This window comes from Cucumis sativus, chromosome 1 (assembly GCF_000004075.3).
Source record: "Cucumis sativus cultivar 9930 chromosome 1, Cucumber_9930_V3, whole genome shotgun sequence".
Classification (NCBI taxonomy): Eukaryota; Viridiplantae; Streptophyta; class Magnoliopsida; order Cucurbitales; family Cucurbitaceae; genus Cucumis; species Cucumis sativus.
Genome location: NC_026655.2, coordinates 23,582,883 through 23,606,238, shown reverse-complemented (window position 1 = coordinate 23,606,238; position 23,356 = coordinate 23,582,883). Strand labels below are relative to the sequence as shown.

Sequence of the window (23,356 nt, the reverse complement as noted above, 5' to 3'; positions counted from 1 at the left end):
TTTATTTTGTCTTTTGTATCGGATAATTATTTTTTCACGTTGTGTTTTTTATTTACGTTAATATTTATATTTATTTTAATTAAACGTTTTATTTTTTTGTATGTAACATTTTATTTCCAATCATCCTTGTTATGCATGTCTAAATCAAGAAGTATAATACGTGTGTTATACCCCTTTAGGCTTTATGTAGAATAATACATATTTTACTGTGTATTCGTATGATACAAACAATGAGACCAAATATCATACGATAATAGTGTATTTGCAAACTAACTATCAGTTTTGGAAAATATTAACAAATTTATGATATTTTCGAGATCGACAAGATTTCTTCAATATCTCCTAAATATATGCCTACAATTCATAATAAATTTTTGGATTTTTAGTATTTAAAATAAATTAATTAACATTTATTTATTTAATTCATAAAACTTATGTTATTTTCCATCGAAAATTACATTCATCAGATTTCATAGTATTTTAAATTCAAATATTATGAAATTTAATCCCTAAAATAATGACAATCACTACTCCAATTTTTGTAGGATTTATATTTCAAATTTTTTTAAAAAATTTATTATATAATACATAGTTATTTTAATTTATATTTCAAATTGTACACTTATTTTGATTGATTTTTATTTTTTAAAAAATAATTTATTGTGCCTCTTTTGTTAAAACGATGTATTTTGTAAACAACATTCAAATTTGGTAAATCTTAACTAAATTTGCTATTTTGTTGTTAGATTTATGCTAATGGCAAATATATATACAAGATTTTCAAATTTGTTATATTTTAAACAATTTATTAAATAATACATAATATATATTTTTAATAACAATTTGAATTTAAATTTTGTGATTTAATTATATCTCAATGACATTTTTGCAATTATTTGAATCTTCTTTTTTTAGGTTTTATTAGAGAAATGAAAAGAAAGAGATTGAGAGAGGGGCAGTTGACAAGAGACAAACACAATGTGAGAGAGAAATTTTTTTCTTGCAAACAATAGATAATAACTTAAATGAATCTCGAATGTACGAAGAACTCACCGATTTGAGTAGACGAACTCAGTAATGCGTATCTTGCTAATATGTATATAAGTTTTGAATTCTATAGTAATTTCATGATTTCATCTTTATTATAATATTAACAATTCTCATGTTTTCAACTTGAAGCTTTTGGCTATGGCTGCTACACAGGTGTAGAGTCAAACTCTTGAATCAAATGTGTCTCAATTTTGCAATTACCAATTTCAAATGAATTGCATATTTTGGACCTTGAAATAGATTTAAAATTTTTCAGGCATGAGGTGGAGTTTTCCATTAATGGCAACTTTTCTAATCTTCATGTTTTTTGGGGAAAATTTTTATGTAGCACATGTTATTTCAACTACAATGTATTTGGGGTTTAGTTGAATAATTGTACTTTTCATATTGGATAGGGGCATTTGAGGGATTGTTTCATTTATTTATTTTTCTAATTTGTATGTTTTGTTATTCTAACAATTTAAATTTATTTTTGCTATTTTCCCAAAGTAAAACTCATAATTTACTGTTTACTTGACGACCCTAGATTTATTTAGTTAATTAAGAGATTGACCCATTGGGTTGACTATCAAGCCATAATACTTAGGTACGAGGCATAGCAAAGATTATGTCTAAGTGTTGCACTTTTACACATGTGTTTGGTCATTAGTGAAATAAATTTGAGGATGCACAACAATTTAGTTATGGCTTGAGTTATGAAATCTATTTTTATATAATCACGAGGACTCATTTCATTTGAGTTATGATAAAAGACCTCTGAACTTTTATACTCTTTAGCTCTATCTAAACAATTATTAATTTGATCGTTAGAGTGTTAGTGGTCAAGCACCATACTTGTATGAGTTTTTCTATTTTGTGGTCAAGCACCATACTTGTATGAGTTTTTCTATTTTGTAGGTCATTAATTTTTATGACAGTTGAGTTAAGTTCTTGTTATTCATTATTCAAATCTTGGTTGAAAAATATACTTATTTATGCTACAAATAACAATTAATTTAGAATGAACTATTAAAATATACTTATTTATTTTAAAAATAACTATTAATTTATAACGAACTGTTTTGAAAGTAATTGTAAATGGTAAAAATGTTGAAAATATTGTGTAAATATTTTGTTTTCTCACTCTAATATAAATGGAATTGAAACCACCTCAAAGTAAAAATACAAAAAATTAAATATATCTTTTAGAAAAAATTAGAATTTGTTCTCTTATCTTTGAAATATCATAGCTGGAGAAAAAGAATATAAACCTCCGGTCAATAAAATTTTGGTGATGCATGGAATAATTTTTTTTGCCTTTTCTTATAAAAGATTTATTTTTATCTTTTTTTTCTTTTGAGAGAAATTGTATTAGATGCAAATGTTATATTTATTTTAAATATAATTTTATTAATAATGTGATCCATATACATCATATATTATTTATCTCTTTTAAATCTATTATTTTATTAAATTAATTAAGTAAAAAGATAAGGCCGTAATTAAACAATTTTAGAAATTAGTTCTTTCATCGTCAAATTTTAAGTAAGAAATTTAATTAAGTTAAGAAAAGTCAATTTAGAGAAACATAGTGATAGAGGCATTAATAGACTTGTATTAGTGTCTTTCATTGATAATCTTTAAAAATTTATTATATTTTGTAATTATTTTGATTTATTATATTATATTTGAAAATGTTATTTTACTATATTTACTAATATATTTTGTGCGTAATGACTATATTTGATATTTATTTTGAAAAAGAAATCAATACTTTTAAAAGTAATTGTAATTGATGGTCATTTCATAAATAATGATTAAAGATATAGCAAGACTATGACTGATAGATTTGTATCGTTGATAGACTTATATGATCTATCAGTAATAGATCAATATTTACAATATAGTCTATCGGTGATAGACTTGTATCATTAATATAATTTGACAAATTTCGCTATATTTGCAAATTTTTAAAAGCGTTGCTATATACTTAACTATTTTGAATTTAATTACTAATTTTACAACTATCCCTACTTTTAAAACGGTATCAAATACAATATATACATTATGCACACCAAAACGATTCATACAATAAGGAAAAGATAAAAAAAAAAGAGTAGATTAATGTAAATTGTTATATATATATATATAGATTATTTACAATAAAATATTAAAATATAATATATTCTAATGAATAAAAAGAGTACGCACTTCAATTCCTCACTTTGACTTAACGTATGTTCCAGACTTAGGGTCTATTTGGATTAATTTAGAAAAAAAATGTTTTTTAAGAAATTTATTTTTGTTTAAATAGATTATTCACTTAAAATATAGTTTTGACTAACTTTCAAACACATTATTTTTTTCAAAATAACTTATTTTTTAAATTAAACGGTTTGAGATGTAATTAAAATTTTGTTAAATACTACAAAATTTGTGAAATTAATTAATTATGTTAATTCTATATATTAATGTGAAGTTAATTTTCATATAAAGGATTGGATTACAGATTTAATTTACACGTTTATAAATTAATGTATAAAAAATAGATATATGTGAAAAGAAAATTCTCACGAGGAAGAAGAGAAAAAAAGAAGGGATAAAGAGAACTAAATCATTTACTTTATTTTTTTATTTTTTTGACCATAGATAAAGGGTAGAAAATCAAAAGGTCTAATCTTCACGTTAATTTAATATAAAGACATTTTTAAAAATAACAAAATAAATTAAAATATTTATAAGCTATAACAAAATTTTGGATTCAATCACTATAACATATCAACGACTATTAGTGATAGAATTTACTAAAAGTTATAAATATTTTGTAAAATTTGATATTTTTGAAAATTCTTCATATATTTATTATATCAATTGAGTAATACTCATTTTGGCATTAAATGGTCACTTTTTAAAAGTATAATATACGATTAGATAAGAGATAAAAATAGCTAATTACCACGTCCCATCTTTGAAACAATAAGATACAAAACAAGAGAGTATATATATGTGCCTTACACCACTCTCATCTTCATCCATCTCTCCAATCTCTTAATACTCCAAATTAACCTTTTCAAATATGGTTTGCATAGAGACAGAAGCAAGAGAGAGCTTGCAAATACAGGAGAGTTATGGTCATTGTCTTACTTATATTTTGCCAAAAACTCTAAATGTCACGGTGCATTGGCCTACCTATGCTAAGCTCTATCAACAACTTATTGCTGGAATCACCCTAAACAAGGGAACTAAGGCAAGTCTAACATTCTTTTTAATTTGTTTACACTATGATTTATAAAGTAGTTAAAAGATATATTTGAGATTGGTTTTGAAATCACTAAAATCCCTCGTAATAGCTTGGATCGATAATTGTGTTCAAAGAGCTGAGTATGATTAGTTTGTTTGCAGCTTTATTGGTTTGACAAAAAGGGAAAGGGTAATAGGTATGTCCTACTTCCAAAATCCCTCACAATAATTTGGATCGATGATTGTCAATACTGGAAATGGATACCCGGGGAGATCTATGGGTATGTTTATTTTTTTTTTACTATCATTAAATATCGTTCTAGTTTCTATACTTTAAAATATCAATTTTTGAATGTGACAAAATATCCCGATTTACACATATACATATTTACAGTGTTTACGTCAATTTAATTTGTTATAAATTTATAAGTTAGTTTACTTAGTTTGTTATATTTGAAAGCAGTATATAATTCTTCCCCTTTCAATAAATTTAAGTTTTAGTCCATAGAACTTGCTTAGGGTTGATTTTACCTAAGTTTATGTATAAACAACTTTACCATAAATTTAGAAAATACTTATTCAGGTTAGCGACTAAATTTAAGATTTATTATGATGGAAAGGTATGGATTAAAATTAAACAAAATTTAAATTAGAAGGACAAAACTGGAATTTTAACCTTAAATATATCTCATTCTGTCCTATTTGTTTTCTTTTTATTTTCTTAACTTACTATTTTTTTTTCTTGTGTGTTGGAAAACAAAATCTTGAACAATGGAAGGTATATTCTGACTTTAAAAAAATGAAAAAAATAAAACATAAAAGATTAGGTTTAAATTTGAATGAACTTTAATTTTTATTGTTTATTTAGTAATTAAAATTAAAAAGGTTGATTGGATGTAATTTTGAGGAATGGTTTTATAGAGAACAAATAGATTAAATTACTGACATTGGAATAGGAATGAGAAAAAGTTAGTTTTTATGATTTAATAAAGGAAAATTTTCAAAAACCGTAAATTTTACAAAAAATTTATAACCTATAGCAAATTTTATTATTGATAGTCACTGATATACTATAATGATAGAAGATTAGAATTCAAAATTTTGCTATAACTTGTAGATATTTTAATTTATTTTGCTATTTTTAAAAATGTCCCTTTAATAAAATCACTTTCTAAAATTTCATAAGACTAAATTGAACTTAACCTTTTACTTAAACTAATAAAGACCAAATTTACGATTTAAAAAAAATGACGTGAAAAGAAAATTTTCGTTCTACAGACAATTAGATGGAATGCATAAAAATATACTGTTTTTTAGTAGCTAGTAATTTTTTCTTAAAGTTGTTTACTTGTTGATGATGGTGTAAAAAAAATTTGGCAGTAAGAAAATTGACGTGGCACAGCTTATAAAAGTATGTTGGTTGGATATAAGTGGAAAGTTGAAGCAATACGCACTATCATCTGGAGTTCTATATGAAGTATTATGTCATGTTTGCGTTACACCTTGTGCCTCTGGATGGCAAGAACCTGTTATCTTTGTAATCACCCTCCCAGATGGAAAAAAAATTGAGACCAAAGAAAGCCTACAATGTAAGCCACGAGATGTTTGGTTTACGATCAAGATTGGGGAATTCAAGGTCGACAAACATGATTGTAACAGTGATAAGGAGTATGAGTTTAGAGTGTACAATCACAGTAGTCAATGGAAGACGGGGTTGAAATTTAAAGGTTTCGAAATTCGACCCAAACAATCCAGTTGCGGATGCTAAAAATATAAATCACTACATCTCTCTCACTCCCACTCCCACTACCCTACTTGTAGTTTGGTTTAAATAAATGAGAGAGGTATACTACACTCTACTTTGTTTTCTAATATAAACAACAATATCACTATGTAATACAGTAATAGTGTTCAATAAAAAAAAAATTAATAAAGATATATATATAATATAGAAAACTACCTTCTACTTAGTATATTTATTTATATATATATATATATATATATATATATATATATATATATTTTGCTCTATATTTCTGTTATATATATTTATTACAAATATAGCGCAAGAGTTAGACAAATAATTCTAGAATCTCAAAAGAAAATGTTGATGTTAAGAAGCATTGGATGGTATACTAAAAAACAATGAAATAATGGAAACTAGTAACCTAGATTGTGGTGTGAATCTAGACAGCAATTACTACAAAATTGGCCTTAGTTGACGCTTAAAAACTGTCAAGTAAAGGTTTACTTGACGCTTTTAAAAGTGTTAAGTAATCCAGTGTCAAGAATAAAGAAGGTATATTTGACTGGTTTTAATCGTCAAGTAAAACCAGTTTACTTGACAGGTAAAAGACGTCAAGTATATGAGATTACTTGACACTTTTTAATCGTCAAGTAATCTAGTGTCAAGAATAAGAGTGATTTTGTTTGACAGATTTTAAGCGTCAAGTAGTGTTATACTTGATAGTTTATAAACGTTAAGTACATGTGATTTCTTGACATTTTTTGCATGTACTCTTGACATGTTTTGCAAGTTAAGTTTTTCTTTGAAAAAAAAATTATATATTTTAAAATATCTTCATAATGTTTCGTGCACCTGTTTTGTAGCCGAATGTATATAAGTAATACAAGAGATCACACTTGTTGAACAATTGAATGAACTAACTTTAATTTCCATCAAAGAACTTTTAATAATATTTTAACATATATAATATCAATGGAACCATATACATACATGTATAGTTAGCCTAACTTTTCTAACAAAACAGCCTAACTATAGGTGTAGCCTAACTATAGGTGTATCAACAAAAGTATCAACTAAACTAATTCATCTAGATATATCCAAATATATCAACAAAATATCACACCTATATATATGCAGTATCAACAAAAACTTATCTAACCCAAAATATATTTAATTCATTATAAAATCAAATGTGGCAACCCAAAAAATCAGCAAGCACCATATGCTCTTCATCCAACTCGAATTGACTATATGAACTCTTTGTATCAATCTAATATGAAACTAAAAATATTAAAGTTAAAGTTAATATTAAAGTTAACAGAGACTTAACTTTATTGATAAAGTATATCCTTCGTGAAACTATATGAAATGTATTTTCCTAAGGGAATGACAGTTGCTTGATACTAAAATACCAATTTTGTTTTCATTTTTCTTTTCTCCGAAGAAAAAACAGGAACCAAGCTACAAACATTATTGTAAATAACAAAATTATTAAAAATATTTACAAAATATTATATCTATCAATGATAGACACTAATAGACATTGGTTAACAATCTCTAAAATTTTGTTATATTTTATAATTATTTTGGTATATTATACTATATTTGAAAATGTCATGTTAATATATTTTGTGGATAATGACTATATTTGATATTTGTGTTGAAAGAAAACATCGTTACTTTTGAAACGGTATGTAATACAATATATATTATGTATAGGCATTAATAAATTAAGATGGTTCATTATGTAATACAAATTCATTTAAAATATTTCAGGTTTGCCTTTTCATTTTCATCGTCTTTCTTTTCTTTCTCTTCTACGAATTTTTTTTTCTTTCCATCATCATTTTCTCTTCTTGTGTAATTTTTTAGTTTTCAAATTGATATTTAGTTATTCCAAATATAAAAAAATCGTGAAAAAAAATTGTTGAGATATTGGATAGTCAAATCTTAACGATCATGTACAAAGAATCTTTAAAAAATCATTTAGATTTGGAACGGTCAAATATAAACGATCGTGTTTCAAATATAAACGATCATTACCAAATTTAAACGGTCTTTTCCTTATATAAACGAGTTCCAAAAAATCTTGAAAAAAAACCGTTGAGATTTGACAACCCAAATTTAAACGATAAACACAAACAATCGTGTACAAAAAAAAAAAAAAAACATAAAAACATCATTTTGATTTGGAAAAACGATCAAATCTAAACAATCATGTAGGAAAAATGATCAAATCTAAACAATCGTTTGCCAAATATATTACGTGTGCTGGATGTCAATTAATCGAGCTTTTTTGGAATTTTTCATAGTGGGTTTATGAGCTTTTTCTATTTTAAAAATTATTCTATACGGTGTAAATATTTTTCTGCTTTGTTATTATTGGATGAAAAATGTGTGAAAGAAGAAATATATTATTATTTTATTTCCACATTGCATTCCCATGTTGCTTAATTTGCAATGTGGAAGTCGCTTCATATACCCATTGATTCATTAATGGTTTGGACTCTTGGTAGGAGAAAGGAGATAGGCAAATGTAGATATGCTCATATCTCCACACGACCTCCTCGAGTGGGCGAGGAGGAATAAAATAATATATATTTTTACTAAAACGTTTTTCTTTGACTTTTGACTTTCCAAAACCTTTATTTTCTGAATTAATTGATAATTATTTTCATTTTCTAGATTAATTGGTCATTAACCCTCTCCACTTCTATATATACAGTCTTTCTTCACCTAAACATCGTAGAAAAAGAAAATTCTCCTGATTTCATACTCTCCCAAAACAAAATTACTTTTTGTGTACTAAGCAACACAATATCATCTTGAGTGTTTGTGAATTTCAGTTGGTTTCTATGCAAAACCAATTGAAGATCAAGGCTGTTTTATCCTAGAGACGACGAGGCTATCATATTGTTTGCACAAAGAGAGCAGAGTCGCGAAACATCTTAAAGAGAGCGTGATCTGCGACTCAGTCATCTACTAACATGTTTTCTGTTTTGCAGTTTTTGTTCAACTAGACGATTTAATCATTTGTTGTTCTGATTGGTATGCGAGATTTTCTAGAGAATTGATCAGAAGAGGAATCGTACCATATGTGAGATACAAACTAAAGAGCAACAACAATTATATTTGCGAAAAGATGTCATAATGAAAAGAAAAAAAGCGGATTAATGTAAAAGGAAATTGCATTAGATGACAAAAAAATTATAAAAAAAAGTCTATAACACCTCTTTTTTGCATAGTGCAAATTTGGCAAATACGATGGTAATCAAACAGTAATCTACTTTTAAATTTGCTATTTTTATAATTTTGAAAATGTAAGTGACATGGACTCTATTATCTTAATTTTTTCTTTTATTATTTTTGTAAATACTAGATTTTTTCTTTTGTTATTTTTGTAAATTCTCATAGTATAAATTGATATATATAGATTATTTTACTGATTAAAATTTCCCATAAAATACTAAAATGTAATATATTCTAACCAATAAAAAGAGTACACACTTCAATTCCTCACTCAATCATACCTTAATTTTATTAAATACTACAGAATTGGTTAAAATAATTAATTATGTTAATTCTATAGATTGTTATGAAGTTAGTTTTCATATAATACATTTTAATTTAAAAATAAAAATAAAAATTAATGTATAAAAAAAATAGATATATGTGAAACAAAGTTAAGGGGGAAGAGAAAAAGAAAAAAAAGAGATATAGAGAATTAAACCATTTACTTTATTTTTTTCCTTTTTTGACCATAGAAAATTAAAAGGTCTAATCTTAAAATTAATTTACAGTATAAATAGTAATACTCACCTTGACATTAAATCGTTACTTTTAAAAGTATCAGATACCTTTACACAAGCGACATCAAAATAGCTAATTACCATGTCCTATTCTTTAAACATTAATGTACGAAACAAGAGCCTATATATATGTGTGTTTGTGTTCCTCACACCACTCTCATCTTCATCCACATCTCCGATCTCTTAATAATCCAAATTAACCTCCTCAAGTATGGTTTGCATAGAGACAAAAGCAAGAGAGAACTCGCAAGTACAAGAGAGTTATGGTCATTGACTGACTTATATTTTGCCAAGAACTCTAACTATCGTGGTGCATTGGCCTACCTATGCTAAGCTTTATAAACGGCCTACCTATGCTAAGCTTTATAAACAACTTTGTGATGGGATCACCCTAAACAAGGGAACTAAGGCAAGTGTAACACTCTTTGTAAGTTTTTTTAGAGTATTATATAGTTTATATTAGAAGGATTTATAAAGAAGTTAAAAGATATGTTTGGGAGTGGTTTTGAAACGATTAAAATCACAAATTACTTTTTTTCTAAAATGGTGTTTTTTCTATCTCCAAATTTCTGCTCTACGTCTAATAATCTTTCATGCATCCAATTATTTTTAGGGGAATTGTAAAAAATAGCAAATTTGACAAAATATATACAAGTAAAATTTTCAGATTCTATCAGTAATAGACATTGATAGTCATGCATTGATATGTTTATATTAGTGGCATTGATATCCAGTAATAGAAGTCTATCAGTTTTTATTATTGATAGAATCTAAAATTTTATTATAGTTTATAAATATTTTAATTGTTTTTAATCTAAAATTTAAATTTCTTTTTTAAATTTGATGATTCTAAAACTAACCTACAAAAAAGCAAACATTAATCATTTAAAAAATTATTTTCAATTAAATTTAAATGGATCCTACATTGAAAAAAAAACTATATCTACACGTATAAAACCCAAATTATATTTGAAATGATTTATCACAATATTACCAAAAAAAAATATATTTACTTTTCAAAATTGAGAAACCAAATATTAAAATAATTCTTTAACATATGAGTTAGTTCCTATCACTCTTATCCAAATATTTTAATTTTAACTAATAAAGGTCTTGTTCTCTAACTAAATTATAGAAAATTATCTCAGTTGTTAGTGTTCTTTATAAAAACTAGGACCATGGTATTTTGTTTAAAAAATATTTTTCAAGTTACATTTATACTTAATTAAACTTTTTTAAAAGTTAAAAATATGCTTACAACTAGTATGTGATAAAAAAGGAAAAATGTTTCGATACAATGTATGATTTTGTAGTAATTTTTTGTGAAAAAATTAAAAACAACGATGCTTAGATAAATCTCAAGATGTATTCATCTTTACGTATCTCATTTTTCTTTTACCCACGTAAATGAATTAAGACCATGTTTATTTTGGAGGAAATGTAATCTATCAATGGTAATTTGAAAAGTAGTATGGTCCATTTGATTATGTTTATTGTTGTATTCTATAATTATAATGAAAATGCAAAACTACTATATTCATGTAAGAAAAATGTGTATTTCATGTATGCGGTGGAAAATCTAGTTTGAAGCTAAATTTATTAGATGAGCATCCTAATTAACCAAATTTAATAAAATCGATTGAAGTAAAATGTGTATTTCATGTACAATATATATGTACACAAAAAAAATAGTGAAAAACTCATATTATAACTGTCTACATCTTAAACACAGCTTATAATGGCACAGACTATAATAGTCTACACCTTAAACGTAGACTATGAAAACATACTATTATAGTCTACACCCAAATGCAGACTATAATAATCCACACACTATTATAATACTCAGACGATTATAATCCCTAAACTATTTATCATAAGTTACTCCTCGCCCCAAATGGCTCATTAAGTACACACTTCAATTCCTCATTCAATTTTTAGAAAATGATACTTGATGGGTCAGCAGGCGCACCCAAGCATCCCCACTAGGTGGACACCCTCTTAGTGTCATCATCATTCTCATAAATATATTCAATAAAGCACATAGGGATACATAGTTCAAAACAGTTACAAATAGGCTAAAGATAAGTCATAATGTAAGAGCTCATAAACTAACAAAAAATACTGATATTTAAAGCTATTGTAGAAGCATAATAATGTTTTGAAGAGCTTGTGTTTGGTAAACCAAAAACTAGTGAGGTTGCATTTATTCTCCCATAGATTAATGGAGGAGGCCTAACTATTATTGAAGAGTTTGTTGTTTCTGTCCAACCAAGTTGTCCAAGTGATGTCCATCAGAAGTTTGAAAAGAATCAAACCCTTTTGAAACTTAACGTGTATAGTGCAGATGTGATTGCATAAAGCTATAAGGTTGTCAACATTATTTGCCGATTCTGTGAGATCCTTTGCTTTGTTCCAAAAAGATTTGACAATAGAGCAATGGAGGAAGATGTGATATGTGGTCTCACTACTATTTTTATATAAGATGCAACAATTTGGGTTGAGACAAAGATTTTTTAGCATGTGTTGAATCGACTCATTTGTAAAGATTCCTTTGTGGGATAACAAACCATAGGAAAATTTTGTATTTTTTAAAAATCTTTGATTTCCATATGTTCATGAATGGTAGGAGAAGGGACCATCTAAGGTAGGAGAAGAGAAGGTAGAGGCAAGGCTGACAAATTGAGCAGATTGAACTATAAAAGAACTATTTCTGTTTGGTTTCCAAATGAAGCAATCCAATTGATTGTTTTTCGGAATGGGAGCGGGGGGCAAGTTTGCACTAATGTTACTTCACTGTGAAGCTTCTCTTTCTCTTAGGGGCCTTCTATTGTGTAAATCTCACCCACATTGTTCAAAATTTCACATATCTCTGAGGGAGCCATTTTCCTGAGTGGAAAGAGCATATAATCTGGTTAAAGAATTGTAAAGAGGACCAAATGAACTCCAGTTACTGTGCCAAAAAGATAACATTATGCAATTTTTCATTTTCCAGCCCAAATGAGAGTTAAACCATTTCACATCTTTGCAAATGGATCTTCATGCATGAACCATTTAGACGGCTATATTTAGCAATAATGGAAAAATCATCCAGACAAGTAGTTGAATATTTAGCCTCAATGATGGACCTCTAGATTTAAATTTTTTTTGTGGTTGCTTGAATTGCAAGTATTTTCAAAGTTGCCTCTCCAAAGAAAATTCCTTCAATACTTTTCAATGACTTTACACATGTCTGTAATGGGGCTTTGGAAACAGATAGGGAAGACTTTATTAGAGTGGTTCTCTCACCTTTGGAAATGTGAGAGTATTTCCAGTTACTCAATTTTTTCTAAACCTTCTCTATTATGTTGTCCCAAAAAGGTTTGGAGCTTGGTTTACCCCCAACGGCATACCCGAATGAGATGGGCATGAATTCAATTTTATTCCCCAGTTTTTTGCAATATGATCTGATCTTTCAGTGAAAACGTTATTGGAGAGATGGTAGATTTTTGAAAGGTTAATGTTTAATTTAGACCAGTTGCCGCCTTAAAAAGGTGTATAGCATATTGGATGTTTATATATTTTCATCTTTATCCTCAACAAAGAGCAAGATACCATCTACAAAGAGAAGATGAGTAAGATTGAAATCTTTGATGGATATACTTGTAAGCATATTTGATTGTTCGAGGTGTTGTAGTATTCTACTGAGGTAGTCCATAGCTATCACGAATATGAAGGGAGAAATGGGATCTCCTTGCCTGATGCCTCTTTCAGGAATGATCCTCCCCCTTGGTTTACCATTTATCAAAATATAGATTGAGCCGTTGGAATGAAGGATTGCATCCATCTTCTCCATATATCCGATTTTTTTTTTTCATCAAGGCATAGTGAAGTTGCACTTGATCTTGTCGAAAGCTTTTTCATTATCAAGCTTGAAGATCAGGCCTTTTATCTTCTTGCGTTTCCAGAAATCAATGACTTCATTAGTAATTAAGATTGCATCAGTAATTTATCTTTCGTCAATAAAGGCCATTTGATGGCTCGATATAGTATGAGGCAATAATAGTTTCACTCTTGTGGCTAAAGTCTTGGCAAGAATCTTGTATACGGAGGTAGTAAGATTGATAGGCCTATAATCTGCATCAGTCCTACATTTATCTTTCTTGGCAATTAGAGAGATATATGTTTCATTCATATTTTTGTTTATCACACCATTTTTGAAAAAAATCCTAGAACACTTCCAATATATTTGGCTTGAAAATGTTTCAATTTTTTTTTAAAAAAAAGTCTATAGTGTATCTGTCTGGCCCTAGTGCTTTATTACTGTGAAAAGATGAAAGTGCCTCTTTGATTTCTTCCAAAGGAAAAGGAGTTTTAAGGTGAGTGGATTGAGAATTATCTATAGGTTGCCAATTGAGATTCTCAATGACAGAGGGAGGATTATTATTGTTGGAGGAGTAGATGGAGTTGTAGTCATCAATAAAAGCTCTTTCAATGCCATCATTCGTATTAGAACAAGAGCCTATGCTATCGTAAATATCGAATATTTAATTCCTCCTCCTTCTGGCATTGCAAACCTTATGAAAAAAGCTGGTGTTTTCTTCTCCTTCTTCCAGCCACATTTTTTTAGCTCTCTAAGTTCAGTATTGAGATTCTTTGAAAATAAGATCAGCAAGGTCGGTCTATAAGATTTTCCTTTGGTCACTATAAATAAATATAAGGGCATTCTAGGCTTCCAGCAAGTCAATCTTGTCTATCTCAGATTTGAAAGCTTCACTATCCCTTTTAGATGCATTTTTCTTCTCGAACTGCCAACTTTTGATTTTTCTGGTCAATTGTCTCAGTCTTCGCATGAAAGCATAGCCAAGATATCTCTCTTGTGCAGTGTTTGGCCAACAACTAACCACTTTATTAAGTAACTCTTTTTCATTCTGCATACAATTGTTGATCCTGAAGGGAACCAGATCCCATTTGAGGTTCTTTGATTCAAGCAAAATAGAAGCTTGCTAAAATGATTGGTAAACTTGCTTTCCCCGGACGAGGAATATAGGAATATGTCAAGTCTGCAGAGAACAGAAACTCTGAGGTTGGACCAAGTATAAGAGGCATTTGTTGAGGGGAGGATCAGTCAAGCCAAGACATTGTTACATAATTAAATTTTATTAAATACTACATAATTGGTTAAAATAATTAATTATGTCAATTCTATATATTGTTGTGAAGTTAATTTTCATGTAATGGATTCAATTATAGATTTAATCAAAATATTTAAATTTAAATTAATGTATAAAAAGGTACATGTATGTGAAAGAAAAAGCTAATAGGGAAGGAGAGAGGAAAAAAATGAGATATAGAGAATTAAATCATTTACTTTTTTTCTTTTTTTTTTTACTATAGACAAACGAGGTGTGAAGAGAATCAAAAGTTTAATCTTGAAATTAATTCTAGTGCATGTATTATAACACTTTGAGTAATTCTTATTTTGACCATAATTAAATCGTTGCTTTTTAAAATTATCAAATAGCTAAAGATAAGGGACATTATAATAGCTAATTGTCACGTCCCATCTTTAAAACATTATTATACGAAACAAGATAGAGCCTATATATACGTGTGTGTGCACGTTTTACACCACTCTCATCTTCATCCATATCTCTACTCTCTTACTATCCAAGTTAACCTCTTGAAATGGTTTCCTCAGAGCTTGAAGCAAGAGAGAACTCGGAAACAAAAGAGAAATATGGTCATTGCTTGAGTTATATTTTGCCAACAACTGGAGATCATGAGGTGCACTGGCCCTCCCCCTCTGAGCTCTATAAACAACTTTGTGATGGGACTTCCCTCAACAATGGATCTAAGGCAAGTGTAACATTATTTTTAATTTCTTTTAGAGTATTATATAGTTGATATTAGAAGGACTTATAAAAAGAGTTAAAAAGATATGATTATGAGTGATTTTGTAAAGACTAAAATCACTCATTTCAACTTGTCTCAAATCACTTTTCTTCTAAAATTGTGTTTGTTCTATTTCTAAATTTCTTCTTTACATCTAATAATCTTAACTTCCATGCATATGCATGTAATTGTTTTTAATCTAAATTTCTTTTAGTAATTGGATGATTCTACAACTAACATTAAAAACAAAAAAACATTAGTCCTTGAAAAAATTATTTCAATTGATCATACATGGAACAAAACTATTTCTACAAGTATCAAACCAAATATTTACTAGAAAAAAAAATACTTAGTTAAAAGTATAGAACCAAATATTAAAATGATTCTCGAACAAATCTTGATATTAGCGTTCAATTTTTTTTACATAGAAATAAACTTAAAACACAGAAGATATGGAAATTTCTTTTTTGTTATTATTATTATTATTTATCTTTAATTAAAATTTGTTAAAGAGTTGATTATGATTAGTTTGTATGCAGATTTATTGGTTTCATAGGAAGGGAAGGGGTAATGCCTACTTCATATTTCCAAAAGCCATCTCAATAGCTTGGATCAATGAATGTCAGTACTGGAGATGGATATCTATCGAGATTTTTGGGTATTCTTATTTTTTCTAACCGCATTAAATATCGTCTTCGTTTCTATATTTTGAAATATCAATTTTCTAATATAATAAAATGTCACAATTTACACTTATATATATTGTCAGTGTCTACATCGATTTAATTTGCTATATATTTATTTGTAAGTTAGTTAACTTAGTTGATTATATTTGAAAGCAGGTTATTAGTTCTTTCTCCTTTCAATAAGTTTTAATCCATATTGTTAGTTTATGGTTGATTTTACATAAATAAATAAACTCTTTGTTATGTATAAACAATATTAATTTTCCCATAAATTTAGAAAACACATATTCATGTAAGCTACATTTAAGATTTATTATGGAAAGTAGTTTATTAAAATTAAACAAAATTTAAATTACGAGAACAAAATTTGAATTGGTTTTCTTTTTCTTTTTCTTTTTTTATGTTTTTCTTTTTTTTTATGTGTTGAAAAATGAAATGATGAATTATGGAAGGTATATACTGAGATAAAAAAAATGAAAAAATAAAACACAAAAGAAGAGATAGATTAGGTTTGAATGAATGAACTTTAATCTTCATTATTTATTTACTAATCAAAATTAAAAGGGTTGTTTGGGTGTAATTTTGTGAAATGGTTTTACGGAACAAAGTAGATTAAATTAGTCTCTATGATTTGATAAATGTTTCACTAATGAAACTACTTTCTAAAAATTGACAAGATTAAATTGAACTTAACTTTTTGTGAAACCATAGAGATGAATACGAGGTTTAAAAAATATAATAAGTAGTTTTTTTTAAGTAGTCGGTCATTATTTTAAAAGTTGTTTATTTGTTGATGATGGTGTAAAAAAACTTTGGCAGTAAGAAAATTGACGTGGCTGAGCTTGTAAAAGTTCGTTGGCTAGATGTACGTGTAAGGATCAAGGAATATATGCTATCAGCTGGCGTTACATATGAACTATTATGTCATCTTTTGTTAAAGTCGTGTGCATCGGGATGGCATGAACCTATTAACTTTGGACTCACCTTGCCAAATGGGACAAAATTTGTGAACAGTGAAAGCCTAGAATGTAAGCCACGAGATGTTTGGTTTACGATCAAGGTCGAGGAATTCAAGATTGGCGATAAACATGGTTGTTTGAATGCTAAGGAGTACGAGTTTAGCATGTATAACCACAATCAACATTGGAAGTCGGGATTGATCTTTAAAAGTTTTGAAATTCGACCAAAGCAACCATGTTGCAAAAGCTAAGAATATGAATCTCTAAGTTTGTCTCACTCCAACTACCCTACTTGTAGTTTGGTTTAAATAAATGAGAGAGGTATACTATACTCTAGTTTGTTTTATAATATAAACGACGGTATCAGGATGTAATAGATGTCTTGTGTATAAAATATAAAATTATTATACTTTATTTTGTGTATATATATTTGTTACAAATATAGAGCTGGAGTTAACAAATAATTCTAGTATCTCAAAACATAGAATGTTGTTATTAAGCAGTATTTGATGATATACTAAAAAAAATGAAAAAATGGAAACTGGTAAATGATTCATGATGAGGATCATATGTTTAGAAGATGTATATTTACTAATCTTTTTAAGGAAAATGTTAAATTTTTTAACAATAAATTTTATTTACTTTTTAAAATTCTTTGAGTTTATTAAAAGAAGAATTATATTATCCCAAGATTATATTATTCCAGATTTTTTAGGGATTTGTTGCTCCCGTAGTTGATGACGTTTTCTCTCACAAGAAGATATTTTATTACTTTTTTTGTCGACAAACTTTCTCAAGATCCTTTGACCAAAATCTTTGAATATCAATCTTCGAATCATTTTTGGATATCATTGACTGAAATCTTTGAAGATAATTCTTCAAATCACTTTGATGATATTTTGATTTATTCGAGACTTTGATTGATTATGAGAAGCATGTTAGGGCGACGTTAACTACACTTGGACAGGAGAGGCTTTATGCTAACTAAAGCAAGTGTAATTTTTGCATGGAAAAGGTCAACTTTCTTGGCTCCATAGTGGATAAAAATGGAGTTGAAGTAGATGAAGAGAAAGTTAAGGCAATTACAGAATGACCAACACCCAAAAATGCAAGTGATATTAGGAGTTTTCATAGTTTTGCTAGTTTCTATAAAAGATTCATAAAGGACTTTAGTACTATAACTACACCGTTGAATGATTTAATGAAAAAGCATGTTGCCTTTGAATGGGGAGAAAAACAAGAGAAAGCCTTTAAAGAGCTTAAAGAAAAATTGATGAATGCACCAATACTTATTTTGCCTAATTTTGATAAAACATTTGAAATTGAGTGTGATGCAAGTGGGTTGGACATAGGTGTTGTTTTGATGCAAGACGAAAAGCCTTTAATGTATTTTAGTGAAAACCTGAGTGGGATAAGTTTGAATTACCCTATTTATGATAAAGAATTATTTGCTCTAGTTCATGCCTTGCAAGTATGGCAACATTACCTATGGTCAAGAGAATTTGTAATTCATACTGATCATGAAAGCTTGAAGCACCTTAAGGGACAAAGCAAATTGAATTGTAGGCACGTAAAGTGGATTGAGTTCATTGAAACATTTCTCTATGTAATCAAATATGAGCAAGGTAAAAACAATGTAGTAGCTGATGCTTTGTCAAGAAGGTACAATCTCTTTACTTCTCTTAGTGCAAAAATTCTTGGATTTGAACATGTTAAGGAGTTATATAGAGATGGCACTGATTTTGGAATGATGGAATGATCTGTTCATCTTGTCTTGATGGAAAAGTTGTTGATGATTATTATGTGTTTCGTGATTTTTTTGTTCAAGAAAAGTAAGCTTTGTGTTCGTAAGTGTTCTATATAAGATAACTACTTGTTAAAGAAGCTCACGAGGGTGGATTAATGGGACATTTTGGAATTCATAAAACCTATGATATGTTACATGAATATTTCTTTTAGTCTAAAATGAAACATGATGTTCAATAGGTTTATAGTCAATGTTTTAAATGCAAAGAGGCTAAATCTAGATCACAACCCAATGGATTAATGTATTCTCCCTTGAATGTGCCTAATGAACTTTGTACTGACATATCTATGGATTTGCCACGGACTAAAAAGGATAAGGATAATATTTTTGTTGTTGTAGACAAATTTAGTAAAATGACACATTTTATACCATGTAACAAAATCGATGATGCTAAGCATGTGGCTGATTTTGTTCTTTAGAGAAGTTTTAAGGTTGCATGGAATTCCTAAAATTATTGTTAGTGATAGGGATGTAAAGTTTTTAAGCCATTTTTGGAAAGTATTGTGGGGTAAGTTGGGGACGAAGTTGTTGTTTTCAACTATGTGTCATCCTCAAACTAATGAGCAAACCGAAGTGGTTAATAGAACCTTGGGTTCTTTACTTCAGGCAATTATTTCAAAGAACATTAAGTATTGGGAGGATTCTTTACCATTTGTTGAATTTGCATATAATAGAGTGATTCATAGTACAGCTCATTGTTATTCTTTTGAAGTTGTTTATGGGTTTAACCCACTTACACCTCTTGATTTGCTGTCTATTCCTTGTAATGTGTTTGTAAGTGATGCAGCTATAAACAAGGTAAAGTTGATCAAGACATTGCACAAGGAAGTGAAAGAAAGGATTGAGAAAAATAACTCCAAAGTAGCTTTAAGAGCCAACAAAGGAATAAGAGAACTGATTTTTAAATCGAGAGATTGGGTTTGGGTGCATTTTTGAAAGGAGTGATTTTCGTCTCAAAGGAAAACAAAGTTACATCCAAGAGGGGATGGACCTTTCCATGTTCTTGAAAAATTAACAGCAATGCATACAAAATTGACCTTCAAGGAGAATATTCGATAAGTTCTACTTTCAATGTTGACTTGAATCCTTTTGATGTAGGTGATGAATTTCTTGATTCGAGGACGAATCCTTTTGAAGAGGGGAAAAATGATGTGAATCGTGGTGTTCTACTCGTTCCGGAAGGACCAATTATAATATCTAAAGCATCAAAGATTCAACAATCATTCATTCTTCATGTACAAGAATGGATAGGGTCCACCGTGAATTTCATGTGTCACATACTAATACAAGAGACGAAGGACCATTTGGAGATTTGAAGGTCAACGTTTTCTCAATTGAAGTGGACTACGGGGTAGACATTAAGCTTCCTTGAAGCCAACAATTTGAATGCCGCATGACTTACTTAATATCACACTTTTATTGTATTTTCATTTGTTCTAATTGAACAAGTTAGGGTAAATACCATTAATAGCTTAGTATTAAAGATGGTAGTTGAAAATTAGTTGTTGGAAGATAAAAAGATTATTTAATATTTTAAAGACTTTTGATATTTTCATAATTAATTAGGATAGAACCTCTACAAGACTATATAATGCCTTTATTCTTTCATTTGTAAGCACGAGACTTTTAATGAATGCAATTTGAAATCTCATTTTGAGAGTTTTCCCTTAATTTGCAATTCTTGTGATAGAATGCATGCGAGCCATTCAATCTAACCTTGATCATGTTTGATTATGGAGTGACTCAATTTAGAACAAGATTTTCAAATCTTGCTTCTAAATTTTCAATCTAAAAGGTAATCTAATCCTAACTTTCTCTTGGTTATCTAAATTAGTATAAGGAGGTGTTAGTTTCTTATTTCAAAGGTTCTTGCTACGTTAATAGTTTGGAACTTTGAATTGAGGATTAGGATTGCCTTATCAGAAGCACGTCTTAATCATAAGCTAGTTTAATGAGCTATATTACGTTGAGGTGTTCATATAAAGCTTATTCACCTAATAGCATTAGACCTTCCTTTAGCCCTTTTCTTAATACAAGTTAGTGCACTCTCCATCTACACCTCCTTCTTTCTATCAACCACTTTCATTAAATCACCTTTATAGTATCTCTAGGATATATACATAATTATAATTTTTTTTACATTCATTTACTTTATTTGTCATAACGCCTAATTTATGAGTAGATCCTTGAACTAAGCTTTGATATTAATTCTCTGTGTTCGACCATGGATTACTTAGGGTAAACCTATTGCTTCGCTTATACTTAGGCAAGCAATAGGAAAACTTGTACGTTTAGGACTTAAAAATAGATGGTGAGTACATTGGGAGCATTTTACATGCAACGATCATGTTCACTCTCATGATGAAGAGAATAATGGAGAGCAATTTGCATGCAATGATTCGTATTCAATGGCACGTCATGAGAAGTCAAATATTGACCCTAACACAGTTACACCACATACCAAACATACAAACTATAAAAAGGCCACACAATTTTGGTTTGTCTAAGTAAGTCCATATGCCTTAGTCAAGGCAAGTTTTTTAGAATATTGTTCCCAAAACAACAAGCAAGTTCCAAACAAACAAGCAACAGGTTGTTCATAATCCCAGTTGGGTCAAAATATTGTTCTATACCCCTGAGATTACATCTCGTTCCTTAAGTCTCAATGATTCTCTAGTGAAAATTTGGTTTAAGGGAATCTATAAATCGAATCCCTCTTGAGCTAATGAGAGGATGGGGCCCATTGTTCAAGATCTGGATTCAGTGAATAAGGGAACAACCTATATGTTGACTCTAAAACAGTCAAGAGTGAAGTCCATCTTACACCCTATGTCTCCAGCTGTCTACTCACTCTTACCTCTTAAATGGAAGGCTTATATGGCCAATGCTATTAAATTACCCTCACCTATGCAGATCTGATAATTATGTGTGAATAAAAGGGATTAAGATTAAGTTACCAAAGGTCATCAATAGAAAGAAATAGTAAGTCTTAAACAATAAACAGTGTTATAACGTAAAAGTGACTATTTCTTGACTTTTACACCTAAATAATGTTTATATAACTAAATTACCTAGTTAGTGGATAGAAAAGAATTGTAAAATGATTATTGATTATATAACTAAATTAAATAAAAAAATAATAAATTAGAAAACAAAAGGCTTTGCACGATGTAAATTCATAGATTTGAGTTTTTAAATTATTAAAATAAATAGGAAAAAACAATTCATATATTCTAACATTTTTTATCTTTAAATAATATAGATTTTATTCTTGATATTAAATAAATAATAAATCAATTATAAAATAATATAGTCAATAAATTTCTTTTACAAAAGTCATTGAATATATCCGTTTTTTATTTATATATTTAAAAAATAACTAATGTTTATCTTAAAATATAGGATAATAATTTTGTAACTTTAAAGTTTAGAATTTGGAAAGGATAGAAAGAGTCTAAAATTGATTCTCTCCTAAATCACTTTTAATATAGTAATGATAGTCTTGATATACTCCAAGTCTATTAACAATTTTTTTCGGATATACTATATCTACTAATAATTTTCTTCAAATAACTATATTTGTCATTTTTTAAAAAAGAAAATCACTACATTTTAAACGGCATCAAATGCATGTATAAATTAATTAAGTGAGTGGATTAATTTAAAATAATTCATACAATAAGGGGAAAAAGTGGATTAATGTAAATTGGTGGATTACTTATTAGTTAAAAGTTCCAATATAACATTAAAATGTAATACATTCTAACCAATAAAAAAAATTAATTACACACCTCCATTCATCATTCAAATCTAATTAATTTATTTATAATTAGCATTTTCAAATATAACAAAAAAAAACAAAAAACTTAAACATACAAAAATCTATCAAATTGTTGTTAGCATATTTTAATTTTTTTACTATATTTTATAAATAATTTTAATTTTTTTTATCCATATGAATTTACTCATAATTATTAGTTTATTAAGTATGTTGATTATATATATTATTGTGCCGTAGTTTTCATATAATACATTCTATTATAAAATTATTTTAAATTAATGTACAGAAAAGAACATATATGTGAAATAAAAAGTTAATAGAAAAGGAGAGGAAAAAGAAGAGATATATATACAGAATTAAATCATTTACTTTTCTTTCTTCTTTTTCTTTTTTTTTTTACTATACATAAGAGGTATAGAAGAAT

General features: G+C 28.1%; 2 protein-coding genes across 2 annotated transcripts; both read left to right on the top strand.

Annotated features, from left to right (window-relative positions):
* Positions 1–4,001: 4,001 nt before the first annotated feature.
* On the top strand, positions 4,002–6,225 carry PP2 (lectin). The gene is made up of 3 exons (XM_004135511.3): positions 4,002–4,276; positions 4,432–4,550; positions 5,650–6,225. The coding sequence occupies exons 1-3, from the start codon at positions 4,106–4,108 to the stop codon at positions 6,035–6,037; spliced, it is 678 nt and encodes a 225-aa protein (XP_004135559.1). The 5' UTR covers positions 4,002–4,105; the 3' UTR covers positions 6,038–6,225.
* A 9,187-nt stretch (positions 6,226–15,412) lies between these two features.
* On the top strand, positions 15,413–17,753 carry LOC101213888 (lectin). The gene is made up of 3 exons (XM_004135512.3): positions 15,413–15,663; positions 16,239–16,357; positions 17,205–17,753. The coding sequence occupies exons 1-3, from the start codon at positions 15,493–15,495 to the stop codon at positions 17,593–17,595; spliced, it is 681 nt and encodes a 226-aa protein (XP_004135560.1). The 5' UTR covers positions 15,413–15,492; the 3' UTR covers positions 17,596–17,753.
* Positions 17,754–23,356: the final 5,603 nt, after the last annotated feature.